This window comes from Salmo salar, chromosome ssa16 (genome assembly GCF_905237065.1).
Source record: "Salmo salar chromosome ssa16, Ssal_v3.1, whole genome shotgun sequence".
Taxonomy (NCBI): domain Eukaryota; kingdom Metazoa; phylum Chordata; class Actinopteri; order Salmoniformes; family Salmonidae; genus Salmo; species Salmo salar.
Genome location: NC_059457.1, coordinates 43429510 through 43443760, shown reverse-complemented (window position 1 = coordinate 43443760; position 14251 = coordinate 43429510). Strand labels below are relative to the sequence as shown.

Here is a 14251-nt window from a genome sequence, read left to right as displayed (position 1 = left end):
TAACGTCTTTATGGAAGTGTACTGTATGCCCCTCTAGCCTCAAAGTAGAAATGACAGTAGATGTAGAAAGTAGCTAGCGGGAGAGAGGGGGGGAAGTAGGAACATAGGGTGGGAATTATACTTAATAAATAACATTCTCATTGTAGTTAAGACAATAACCAATTAGATAATTCATATGTTTTTGTGTTGTACAAGGAAACATGTAAAAACATAAATATGAGCCTAACAAACATGTGAGCATTCTTTTGATTATTAAAATATACAAGACAATTTTCAATAAGAGCAAAACAGAAACTTATTCTATGGTCCTATTGCCACTGACATTTTTTTATGTCACAAGGATATTTTGTAAGTCTATCAACAAAGATCAGATTAAATGAAGTCACCTTGGCCCAAAACTAGTCTTTTGGATCCCTCTAGCAGCAGCTACTGTATATGTATTATTTTCTTCTCTGTGTCACAATCGAAACTGGACTTCTGACACGTTATGGAATTTTCATACATGTTTGATTTTTATTATATTTAATTCCTGTTTTCATATAGGAGATATGAGTTACACGTTGGGAGAGGGTTTGCATTTCACCAATGGATCTCTGGTCTTGCAGCGACTTCATTTGAAGAGTGCTTGTTGTGTTCCTTCTCTCGGGCAAGGACAGGGAACCATACCGCACTACACAGTAAGACCTCTGTTAAGTGTCACCTGTCCTAGAAGGGACATAGTCAGTCTACAAGAGAAGTTAAAGCTCCTCAGTTGTAATGCAAAATGTTACCATTCTTGCTATAGGCCACTAAACACAGGCAAGAAATGGCAGCAGAAAGTTGAACTTCAGGTAGTTGACAGTTTATATTTGAAAGTAAGCGGAGTAGCCTAGTAGAGGAACAGGTTAGGACTAATATAGAGGGGAACAGGGAAACACTGTGCTCAAAAAGCACACATGTTCATGACATTTAATTTACTCTTACTGTTTCATACAGTACCAGTCAAAAGTTTGGACACACCTACTCATTCCAGGGTTTTTCTTTATTTTTAGTATTTTCTACTTTGTAGAATAATAGTGAAGACATCAAAACTATGAAATAGCACATATGGAATCATGTAGTAGGGTTGGTATACAGAAGATAGCCCTATTTGGTAAAATACCAAGTCCATATTATGGCAAGAACAGCTCAAATAAGCAAAGAGAAATGACAGTCCATCATTACTTTAAGACATGAAGGTCAGTCAATGCGGAAAATTTCAAGAACTTTGAAAGTTTCTTCAAGTGCAGTCGCAAAAACCAACAAGAGCTATGATGAAACTGGCTCTCATGAGGACCGCCACAGGAAAGGAAGACCCAGAGTTACCGCTGCTGCAGAGGATAACTTCATTAGAGTTACCAGCCTCAGAAATTGCAGCCCAAATGAATGATTCACAGAGTTAAAGTAACAGCCACATCAACTGTTCAGAGGAGATTATGTGAGTCAGGCCTTCATTGCTGCAAAGAAACCACTACTAAAGTACACTAATAAGAACAAAAGACTTGCTTGGGCCAAGAAACATGAGCAATGGGTATTGGACCGTGGAAATCTGTCCTTCCAATAAAATGTTATTTGATTTGACCCAACCCTCCCTGTTTTTCAACTTGTTGTTCAGTAAAGCTAAAGATTGTCTATTATATTGACAAGATAGTCAAGTGACTGCTCTAACGATCGAAAAACATGTCCTCAAAGATTATAGGAATGCTGGAAGAGGCAAGATCAGTTGGCACCATTCTAAATCAATGAGAGGGTAGATATGTGTGAACAACAGGCCATAGATATTGATAGAGGAGTCATCTTTATAATTGTGCAATTATAGTGTCTGTACTAGCAAGGGCAGCGCCATTGAGATTCTCCATCTTAAAGTAGTTAATTTACTTATTCTTAATTGGCTGATTGCTCCCAACTCAAAGGAACCCCCACCCAGTTGAATACTTAAAATTGGTGGAAGCCCTCAATAGCAGTGTCCATTCCCTGTGGCTCAGTTGGTAGAGTATGGTGTGTGCAACGCCAGGGTTGTGGGTTCGATTCCCACGGGGGGCCAGTACAAAAAATGCATAAATTAATGTATGAAATTAATGTATTCACTACTGTAAGTTGCTCTGGATAAGAGCGTCTGCTAAAATGCCTAAAATGTAAATCCATGCTTAAAAGTGTTATATCCATGAGTCCTCTACCCATATCTATGACAACAAGCACAACCCTGATATAACGTTAGTTGTTTTTTTCCAAGTTGCCAAAATGCCACGTGCTTCCACTTATATCAGTGCATTCATAACAATCTAACCACGAAACGTATATTAGATCAAATAAGTCTCACTTAGCAAATTAGCAATTCATTTTTTTGGTTGAACAAATTTGACACTCATTCATTGACATCCATAAAAAAAATCCTCACTACGTTGGTTTATTTTCGTTTTTCGTGGACAGATTTTGGGTGGAGTAAAACTTCTCCATTAGTCTCTTCCTCTCTGCTGCAGTACCTTTTTGCGTACTCAAGAACCGTGAACGAGCATTTTCAGGTGAGTGTTGCATTCCTTTGAAGACGTTTTTAGCTAGTTAATTCTGATATTAATAACTTTATATTTTGACCCGTTCATGTGGATAATCCTTATTTGTGCCAAGCCTGCTGTCTTTAGGTTGACAATTATTTTGAAAATTAGCAGCATGCCAATGCAAACACCATTTTGTTGTGATTTTGTTATTAATCTATTTGAAATGTTTGAATTTTTCTCTGTAACAAAAACAACTAAACAGTTTTTGCGTGTGCCAAATTCAGTTTAGTTTCGTTTATTTATCCTGGCCACTGTGAAGGAAAGGGCGTGGTGAAAGTGATAGTTAAGCTCTTCACATAGCATCTGATCATGTATCAGTCTATTGCTCTTATCAGACAGTCAGAATGAGCACAGACTGTTTACTTTGGTGAAACAATGTAAAATATAATGAATTCGACATCTGCATGTTTCAACAAACTCAAAATATCAAGTTTACAGAATCCCACAGGTGTTTAGGGTGGCTTGGGGTTAAACACCACCCAGGGTTGCCAGGTCCAGTTAAAATGTCAAATTCAAAAGACCCATCAAAACCTGCCCAGAAAGTCTGAAAACAAGCAATTCTTGCCATATTTATCCAATAAACCCTTTCCCCGTGAAGTTATTGATGTAATTAAGACGGAATAACGACGTAATTTCTAACGACAAGAAGCCAAATTAATGTTTCCCATCAAAATTATTATTATTGCGGAGCTAATGTCATGTAATAGCCTAGTGGTTAGAGCATTGGACCGGTAACCGAAAAGTTGCTGGATCGAATCTCCGAGCTGACAAGGTAAAAATCAGAGTGAGTGATAAAAGTTGGACAGAGGATCTTGAAATCTCTGCAAAGAAACACTTGGACGAACTTCAAAAATCACGTTAGGCTATTTTCTGGCAATTGTGCCTTTAATTTGTGCCAGCTGTTAAGACTACAAACAGTTATAAATTGTATATTTGAGAGATTTACTTGCCATTTCAATAGGCATATGGCCTATGCTACTGACTCAAATCTGGATTTATGATTGTAGGTAGCCTATAGCCCCGATAGGCCTACAGTAACCAAGGCAAGATGTTGGCAAACTGAACGATTTAGCAGCTTACTTAGTTCAAATTGACAGACTCATTTATTCAACATGAATATAGCGATGCGATTTCGAGTAAGAAGTTCTTGTTCTGAATAGGGTCGTAATTTCATATCACTGAATGAAATATTCATAATATGGATATGAACTGAATATATGCTCGTCATCAACAGCCAGTGTTTGTTTTATTACCTGTAGCTAAATCTGATTGACTGTTACCTAAGTCGAATGCATTCTAACAACAGCTGAGCAGCGATTGCGATGTGACCATGATCGCTATTGATAACTTCCAATTTAATGAACTAAACATGTCTGTTAATCATTGCATAATAACACAAGGATAAAACAATAGAAGTTATAGGCTATTTATTCAATATGTTTGCCATTTTCAGGAAGGCTACACAAGTGGCACAAATTGATTTGCAAGGACTCCAGTGAAATGTCATTTCAACATATGTATTGTATCAAATGGTAGCCTACTATGGCATATAAATTAATAGGCTACTTGATGGCCAACAGATGCAAATGTATCATGTCAGTTTTATTGTGGACTTTTTCCCCATAACAGAAGCACGCAAGGGAGTTCCATAACTTCCATTTCAAATTCACTCGCGCAGCGCTCGAGACCGAAGAACAACTGAGCATGCTTAAAACTTTGACTTGATACGATTTTTCATAACTAAAGTTGACATTAGAATGCAGTTTAAACCACCTCTGAGTGAATGTATCTAATTCACTCTAGTGCGCCTGAAGTAGTTTTCCACTGCTTTATTGCTGTTATTTCTGGATGCGCATCAGTTCTATATATACAAAAGTATGTGGACCCCCCCCTTCAAATTAGTGGATTTGGCCATTTCAGCCACACCCGTTGCTGACGGGTGTATAAAATCGAGCACACAGCCATGCAATCTCCATAGACAAACATTGGCAGTAGAATGGCCTTACTGATGAGGCACACAAGGTCACATAAAGGGACCGCTAAAGCTTGTAAAAACCGTCTGTCCTCGGTTGCAACACTTACTACTGAGTTCCAAACTGCCCCTGGAAGCAACGTCAACACAAGAACTGTTAGTCGGAAGTTCCTTGAGTTGGGTTTCCATGGCCAAGCAGCCGCACACAAGCTTAAGATCACCATGTGCAATGCCAAGTGTCGGCTGAAGTGGTGTAAAGCTCGTCGCCATTGGTCTCTGGAGCAGTGGAAACGCGTTCTCTGGAGTGCTGACTCACGCTTCACCATCTGGCAGTCCGACGAACAATTCTGGGTTTGGCGGATGCCAGGAGAATGCTACCTGCCTCAATGCATAGTGCCAACTGTAAAGTTTGGTGGAGGAGTAATGGCCTGGAGCTGTTTTTCATGGTTCAGTCTAGTCCCCTTAGTACCAGTGAAGGGAAATCTTAATGCTACAGCATACAATGACATTCTAGACAATTCTGTGCTTCCAACTTTGTGGCAACAGTTTGGGGAAGGCCCTTTCCTGTTTCAGCATGACAATACCCCGTGTACAAAGCAAGGTCCATACAGAAATGGTTTGTCGAGATCGTTGTGGAAGAACTTGACTGGTCTGCACAGAACCCTGACCTCTACCCCATCGAACACCTTTGGGATGAATTGTAACGCCAACTGCGAGCCAGGCCTAATCACCCAACATCAGTGCCCGACCTAACTAATGCTCTTGTGGCTGAATGGAAACAAGTCCCTGCAGCAATGTTCCAACATCTATTGGAAAGCCTTCCCAGAAGAGTGGAGGCTGTTATAGCAGCAAAGGGGAGACCAACTCCATATTAATGCCCATGATTTTGGAATGAGATGTTGGAATGAGAGTAGGTGTCCACATACTTTTGGTCATGTAGTGTATATATACAGTGCTTTCGAAAAGTATTCAGACCTTGACTTTTTCCACATTTTTGTTACGTTACAGCCTTATTCTAAAATGTATTAAATAATCTACACACAATACCCCATAATGATAAAGTGAAAACAGATAACACTTTTTTTAAACAGAAATACCTTATTTACGTAAGTTTTCAGACCCTTTGCTATGAGACTCAAAGTTGAGGTCAGTTGCATCCTGTTTCCATTGATCATCTTTGATGTTTCTACAACTTGACTGGAGTCCACCTGATGTAAATTCAATTGATTGGACATGATTTGGAAAGGCACAAACCTGTCTAAATCAGGTCCCACAGTTGTCAGTGCATGTCAGAGAAAAACCAAGCTATGAGTTCGAAGGAATTGTCCCTAGAGCTCCGAGATAGGATTGTGTTGAGGCACAGATCTGGGGAAGGGTAGCAAAAAATGTCTGCAGCATTGAAGGTCCCCAAGAACACAGTGGCCTCCATTATTCTTAAATGGAAGTTTGGAACCACCAAGACTCTTCCTAGAGCTGGCCGCCCAGCCAAACTGAGCAATCGGGGGAGAAGGGCCTTGGTCAGTGAGATGGTCACTCTGACAGAGCTTCAGAGTTACTCTGTGGAGATGGGAGAACCTTCCAGAAGGACAACCATCTCTGCGGCACTCAACCAATCAGGCCTTTATGGTAGAGTGTCCAGACGGAAGACACTCCTCAGTAAAAGGCACATGATAGCCCTTTTGGAATTTGGCAAAAGTCACTTAAAGACTCTCAGACCACGAGAAACAAGATTATCTGGTCTGATGAAACCAAGATTGAACTCTTTTTGGCCTGAATGCCAAGCATCACGTCTGGAGTAAACCTGGCACCATGCCTATGTTGAAGCATGGTGGTGGCAGCATCATGCTGTGGGTATGTTTGTCAGTTGCAGGGACTGGGAGTCTAGTCAGGATCAAGGCAAAGATGAACGGAGAAAAGTACAGAGGTCCTTGATGAAAACCTGCTCCAGAGTGCTAAGAACCTCAGATTGGGGCGATGGTTCACCTTCTAACAAGAAAACGACCCTAAGCACACAGCCAAAACAACGCAGGAGTGGCTTCGGGACAAGTCTCTGAATGTCCTTGAGTGGCCCAGCCAGAGCCCAGGCTTGAACCCGATCAAACATCTCTGGAGAAATCTGAAAATAGCAGTGCATCAACGCTCCCCAACCAACCTGACAGAGCTTGAGAGGATCTGCAGAGAAGAATGGGAGAAACTCACCAAATACAGGTGTGCCAAGCTTGTTGTGTCATACCCAAGAAGACTCTAGGCTGTAATCGCTGCCAAAAGGTGCTGCAACAAGGTACTGAGTGAAGGGTCAAATTATTATGTAAATGTCATATTTACTTTTTTTTATATATCATATATACATTTGCAAAGATTTCTAAACCGGTTTTTGCTTTGTCATTATTGTGTGTAGATTGATGAAGAAAAAAATCTATTTAAATCAATTTTAGAATAAGGCTGTAACGTAACAAAATGTGGAAAAAGTCAAGGGTTCTGAATACTTTCCGAATGCACTGTATATCATTTTTTTACGACTCCATGCAGTACCGCTGCGGCCCCCAGTTGTATACCCCTGTTCTAGAACATTGATATCTTATATTCTGAGAACATGGCAACCATGTTCTATGTAAGTTTATGGGACGTTGATGGAATGTTCTACTAAACCTCAGAAAACGACACAGAGTTCCCATGAAACATGTCTAGAACATTAATATTGAATATTTTGAGAACATGGTAACGACGTTCTGGGTTAGTTCTGGTTGACATTAAGGGAATGGTCTCTTGAAAACCGTCCTTGCACGTCACTGGAACATTACTATGAAAACATTAGGCGCATTCTCTAAAGTTGTGGGAACGTTTGTTGTTAGCTGGGTAAATGTGATAAAACTCCAGATGAAGCATTAGGGTCTTATGTCAGAATTTGATCTCATTTGTAGGGATGCACGATATATCGGTGACCCTATCGAGCGATGTTTAACACCGATGTGCAAAACCGATGTCAAAGCTGACGTGCATACTTATATAACGTAGGTACATTATGTAATGTCGCCACGTAAAATGTTGCGCTACATGTGCAGCACAGCATTCCTAACCTAGCCCACAATGTCTGCTGGGTGGATCGAGCAGTCAACAAGTGAAGCAGCCATTTGAAAGAGTAGGAACATTTCAGCGAGACAACAACTAAAAATGCAAAATCCATTAACGCCAAGATAATGGAATTCATTGCTCTTGACAATCAACCGTTCTCTGTCATGGGTGATGTTGGCTTTCACCGATTGGTCAAGCACAGGTACACACTACCAAGTGCGCTATTTTTCAGAAGTTGTCCTAACGGAGTTACACAGTAATAGCTTCACGACTGACATTTGGACCAGCATGAGCTCCATGAGCATGCTGAGTCTGACAGCACAGTGGGTCGTCGAGGATTTCGTACTGAGGGAGGTCGTATTGTATGCTCAAGAGTATGCTGGTTGTCATACCGCTGCTGCCATTTCAATGGCATTTGAGAACATGTTTGGAACATAGAAACATGAACATACTAGCTAGCTCTATTCGAACAACTGACTCGAGAAATAAGCTAATCAACTGCGCCTGCAGCAGACATGATACCCTCTGTCATGGCATTGAAACGCCTGCTCAACAAAACTGTCGACACAGGCTGTGAACAAGCGATTCGGTGGCATTCTCTCTTTACTGTGTCGCCACCATGTTCGATGCTATGTACAAGGACCGCTACTTCGATGCAGACAAGAAACAGGGTTTACGTGAAATATTACATACACAGCTGGACAAGATGGAAATGCACACCGAGGAAGAGAGGCCACGGACAGACAGACCTGAAACTTCACTGCTTGACATGTATGATGAAATCCTGGTTGAGAATAAAACGACTGAACGACGAAACAGCACAGCGAGTAAGTGAAAGAAATAGGTTTTGATTATGTTTTACTGGTAATGGGGACATGCGTAAATGCCAACAAAATAACTTTTTGGTCAGAGTGTGTGTGTGTGTGTGTGTAACCTTTATTTAACTAGGCAAGTCACTTAAGAACACATTTTTATTTACAATGACGGCCTACCCCGACCAAACCGGGACATTGCTGGGCCAATTGTGCTCTGCCCTATGGGACTCCCAATCACGGCCGGATGTGATACAGCCTGGATTTGAACCAGGGACTGTAGTGACACCTCTTGCACTGAGATGCAGTGCCTTAGACCGCTGTGTCCGTGTGTGTGTGCAACTATTTTACTGTACTAAAATGCTTAAAAGGCCGCAAAAAATTTAAATAATGGTTATAGGTATCAGGTTTTTGACAAGGAAAATATCGGTATCGGCCAGAAATGTCATATCGGTGCATCACTACTCATTTGTGTTTTTCCTCAGACCACCCCTACTGAGACCAACGTGATCCCCACCATGAACCACAAACTGACCCAGGAACAGGAGAAACAGCTGTGTTCCTTACTGGGAAACGTCAAACTCAGCCTGCTGTTCAAGGCCAGTATATATGGCTACACAGGAGCAGCCTTTCACCAGAAATGTGACCACCAAGGTCCCACAGTCTCTGTAGGATATAACTCCACAGGGTTTGTTTTTGGAGGCTACACAAGTAAAGATCATGATGTAGCCAAGCAAGGCCAGTACATACAGGATGACAAAGCCTTTTTGTTCAGTTTAACTGGTAGAAATCCTGTCAGGTATCCTGTCACAAATGCCCAATATGCGGTCAAAATGCATAACACAACTGGCCCTTACTTTGGGGAGGCTTTGTTGTTAATGAACGCTAACACCGCTACAGTGATCAGCATTCCAGGAAAGTACTACAACTTCAATGCTGCAGAAATGCATGGCAATAACCTCAACCTAACTGAGTGTGAGGTGTATAAAGTGGAAGGTGAGTGTAGAATCAATTCTCTTCTCTCTTTAATGTGTATTTTTTTATTGTGCATATGATTAAATAAATATATATATTTTTTAACAGAAGGTGGTAACATCATCGAAAAGCCATGGAGGACAATTCTTTGGAAAGCTGAGTAAGCTCCAAACAGAAATGACCATCATTTATTTTTTGTGATGCAGTAATGCCTGTGTTAATGTTTTCACTACAATTGCATCATGTGATTCTCACATGGGCCACATATACTGAATGTTATACGATTGATGAGTACAGTACATTAAAGCATTTGCATATTAAATTGAGGTTCTTGTTTTCCACAGGAGGAGAAAGGAGCTGATGGACTCTGTTAAGCTCTACAGGCCCATGATCAGTTCTGTGGGTCAGGCTAGAGTTCTACTCATCGGCCCAGTCGGCGCTGGAAAGTCCAGCTTTTTCAACTCTGTCAACTCCATCTTCCGAGGCCATGTGACCAGCCAGGCCATATCGGGCAGCTCTGGAACCAGTCTGACCACTCAGGTATGTGGTCTACCATGTTAAACAACTGGTCTTCTTTTTTGTCTCTGCTTCAACAATTTGAATGAATGTCATCATATTTATGTGGACAAAATCAGTGGTGTAGTGGAGGGTAAACAGTTTACCTACTTTTTTTTTGCTCAACAGTCTACCCACCTTTTGAATGTGTAGGCAGCATTAGTTTTTCCACCGCAACTGGTGATTAGTTTGCCTTCCAAGTTTTTTGTTTTTTTTACCCCTACATCACTGGACAAAATGATGATGCATTATTTATATTTCACAGTTTCGCACCTACTCAGTTAAGGCTGGACGCGATGGCAAACCGCTGGCATTCATTTTGTGTGACACGATGGGAATGGAGGAGGCCACAGGGGCGGGGCTAGATGTGGATGACATCAGCAGCATTCTGAAAGGCCATGTGCCAGACAGATACCAGGTGAGGGGCACCATACATACATACATACATACCTACGTACATACATACATATATACATACATACATACATACTTTGATTCTCCTCAGTGTGACCCAAACCCCTCGTCTTTCCCTTTCCCAGTTCAACCCCTCAGTCCCTCTGCAAGCAGATGCCCACGGATTCCGGCAGTCAGTGAAACTGCATGAAAGGATCCACTGTGTGGTGTACGTCATGGACACCTGCAAAGTCTCCATTATGTCCACCAAACTGGAGGAGAAACTGGTGGCCATTCGCAGGAGGGTCAACCTGCTAGGTCAGTCAGTCCGAGAGAAACCTGGGTTAAAGATGATGGATTATACAGACTATACTAGCGCAATCCCTGGTTAGTGACACTAATGGAGGGTTGTTGTTCCACAGGCATCCCACAGCTGGTTCTTCTTACCAAGGTGGATGAGGCCTGTCCCTGTGTGGCCAACAACTTGAGGAACGTGTACAACAGCCAGTACATAAAGACCAAGGTGAGCTCTGCACTCCCCCTGCATTAGATGACCATGAACAGTCACATAAATGTTTGGGTAATGTTTGGTAATGCTTGGTGTGTCCGACTCCCATAGGCCCAGGAGGTGAGTGGCCGTCTGGGGCTACCCATGTCCTGCATTGTCCCGGTGAAGAACTACAGTGAAGAGCTGGAGCTGGACATGAGCTGTGACATCCTGCTCCTCAGCGCCCTGATCCAGATGCTCCGCTTCGCAGACAACTACTTTGATGACGTCAACGACCAAGAGAAACACGACTAGACCAAGTAGAGGAGATCACCCAGCATGGTGGTGGTATTGCCTGTCTATGCCACCTTGTTTAGCCCTCTCTCTGCCTCATTCTGTATATCTTGTTCTATGGTGTTCACGTAATCATAATTATGATGACTAGTTATCCATTACGCAACTACAGAATGATAAGAATAACATAACATGCCTCATTGAGCCTACATCTTGAATATTTTATTCAATTGCTAGAAATAATCTATATTTAGGCATAAAAAGAAAGTTAGTTCACTAGCATGGCTAATTCTGTTCTTGTTTACATCATTGTGATTGTTTGGATTACATGGGATAGGTGAAAGGCCTGGGTTTTCTTCATATGTTCATTGATTGCTTTGCATACTAGTTGATCCTACATAGTCAGTTCTTGGATAGTCTCATACAGCAATCTGCTCCTCAGAATATACCCCAGCTGAAGAAAAAGTAGAGGTTAAACTTAGTACAAGATCATGTAGTTTTTACATTGGATTCACTTCACATTTGGCTTGCAATTGCTTGTGGTTTAACCACTAGATGACAGTATATCATGAAACTGAAAATAAGTTGCTAATAGTATGTGCTGCTGTTGGAAAAGCTGCCCATTAAAGTTACCTTTGTTGAATATCATAGTAGTGTCCTCATGTTTCATTGTGTTAGTTGACACTATAGTACATTACAATCAACATTGAGCACATAAGAAACAGTCAATGGAATGAACATGTTTGAACATGTTTTTGGAGCACAGTGTTTCCGTTCCCCTTTATATTGGTCCTGACCTGTTCCTCGACAACTATGCTTACTTTCAAATACAAATTGTCAACTACTTTCTGCTGCCACGTCTTTCCAGTGTTTAGTGGCCGATAGCAATAATGGTAACATTTTGCATTACAACTGAGGAGCTTTACTTCATTTAGACACCATGTCCCTTCCAGACAGGTGACAGAGGTCTTACTGCGTAATGCAGTGTGATTCACTGTCCTCACCCGAGAGAAGGAACACAAGCACTCTGAGTCTCCAAAACAGCCGGAGAATATTTTATTTCGGGGCCTCACCGCTTCTTTGAAATTACGTTGCTGGAAGACAAGAGCTCCATCGCTGAAATGCAAATAATACCCTCTCCCAATACATAACTTGTATCTCCTATATGAAAACAGGAATTCAATATAATAGTCCAGTTTAGATTGTGACAGAGAGAGGAAAAGAAAGTATACAGCTGCTGCTGAAAAAAAGAAACTGGTATTGGTCCTGGGTGACTTCATTTAATTTGATCTTTATCAGTAGACTTGCAAAATGTCACTGACATTAACATTTCAAAATGACAAGAGGAAGTTTCTTGAACATTCTTTTGTATATTTTACTAATCAATAGACTGCTCACAGGTTTTGTTACGCTCATATGTCTGTGTTTACATGTTACTAAAACATAAGACAATAACCAATTAGATTATAATTCATAATTACAATGATAACACAACAGCGGCCACAGCGTGTGCCAGCTTTTGTTCCAGTTTAGCTCTAACACACCTGATTCAACTAATCACAGTCTGCAATTTAGACCACTAATATGATTCAGGTGAGATAGTGCTGGGTTGGATTATACTCATGCAGGCAGCCTCACAGGATAAGACAGGAGTTGCTCACCCCTGATATAAATGTCTCTAAGTACAGAATATTCCAACTCTTTCAGCTGGTTGGTTTGAATAATCAAGGTAATGTTCAGTCTTGAACAGCCTGTGGGCTATGTGAAGAAGCCGTCCCTTAAAAGACAAGGTTCAATGTGTCGTCTTTGTGGTGGATGCTTCTAAAGTGTTCAGCTACACCTATAGCCGTAGGAAGTAGGCTGCTGAAGCACCCCCTGAATCATTTTTTTTCTTCCTGAATGCTTAAACCCTAACGGTGATTCTTGAAGCACTATCTCTGAAACCATTAACACTTGTAGCCAATGTATTTACCAAGTGTGCCAAACTGAATGCAGGTTCTCTGCTTTCCACTCAATTTAATAACACACTTCTATCAAAACTGTAAACATTGGTCTCTACATTACTACACTATTTCGCCAATTGTCTTTCTACATGGACACATGTGAAAACACTTTTAGATAATGAGTTCACTTACAAATCAGAGCTTGAGCACTAAATAGGCCACAGGTAAACATTTGGTTTGGACAACAATGGAGGCTAATATTGGACAGAGGGTAAGAGGGGTGAGAACTAGACGAGGAGGATGAGGAAGAGGAAGTAGGATAGGGGAGAATGAGAGGACAGGGAAGAGGAGTCAGGAACACAATAACTGATGAAATCAGAGCGACTGTGGTTGACCATGTCAACCACGGGATGAGCATGAGGGAGGCTGGGCAATGGGTTCAACCAAATCTGAGCTGCTATACTGTTGCAGGTATCATCCGGATATTTTGAAATGAGAACCGGTAAGTAACTGTAAGTGCTGTAGTCTTACTGGTACAGTAATATGTACTGTACTTTCATAATGAGAAGGATGTATCACTAAAACCATTCAAAGGTATTTACAGAACTGCAAGAAAACCAGTATCTGGTGTTAGAGTTTGACTGTTCACCCCAGAGCAGGAGACCCACACTGTAAATATGGTCATTACAAATAACTGCATCAGACTCAGAACTGCAGGACCACATAATGGCAGATGACACCATATTCCAAAACGTCGACAGTGTGAGTCTCTCTGCACTGTCTCGTCTACTGAAATGCAATAGAATTAGGATGAAGCAGCTGTTCAGAGTCCCTCTCGAAAGAAACTCAGACCGTGTAAAACAACTGAGATAGGATAGTATAGCTTACCTGCACAGATTCATATCATTGGTACTGGAAGTGTATGGTGCTACATCATATGGAGCTAGAAGCAGATGCAGTGCATCATGAGCTAATATATGTGGACGAGGCAGGTTTCAACCTTGCAAAAACAAGGGGCCGTGGCAGAAATATCATTGGACACTGTGCCATCATCAACGTACCGGGACAACGTGATGGCAACATAACAATGTGTGCAGCTATTAGTCAAAACGGCGGCCTTCACCATCATGCAATCCTAGGCCCTTATAACACTGCTCACAATATCACATTTCTGG

General features: G+C 41.4%; 1 protein-coding gene across 2 annotated transcripts; it reads left to right on the top strand.

Moving 5' to 3' along the window:
* The first annotated feature begins 564 nt into the window (after positions 1-564).
* On the top strand, positions 565-11781 carry LOC106573918 (interferon-induced protein 44-like). Of its 2 annotated transcripts, XM_014149380.2 has the most exons (9): positions 565-677; positions 2449-2540; positions 8915-9425; positions 9513-9564; positions 9749-9944; positions 10225-10377; positions 10499-10670; positions 10775-10875; positions 10972-11781. In XM_014149380.2, exons 3-9 carry the CDS (start codon positions 8948-8950, stop codon positions 11152-11154), a joined length of 1335 nt encoding a protein of 444 aa, XP_014004855.1. In that variant the 5' UTR covers positions 565-677; positions 2449-2540; positions 8915-8947; the 3' UTR covers positions 11155-11781. The 2 variants fall into 2 exon arrangements, with proteins under 2 accessions (XP_014004855.1, XP_014004854.2); XM_014149379.2 differs by lacking the exons at positions 565-677; positions 2449-2540 and adding an exon at positions 7634-8444.
* Positions 11782-14251: the final 2470 nt, after the last annotated feature.

Coding starts and splice junctions, on each gene's coding strand:
- LOC106573918 (XM_014149379.2), top strand. CDS start 8,133: ATGATACCCTCTGTCATGGCATTGAAACGCCTGCTCAACAAAACTGTC. Junction 9,945..10,224: donor GAACCAGTCTGACCACTCAG/GTATGTGGTCTA, acceptor TATATTTCACAG/TTTCGCACCTACTCAGTTAA. Junction 10,671..10,774: donor CAGGAGGGTCAACCTGCTAG/GTCAGTCAGTCC, acceptor GTTGTTCCACAG/GCATCCCACAGCTGGTTCTT.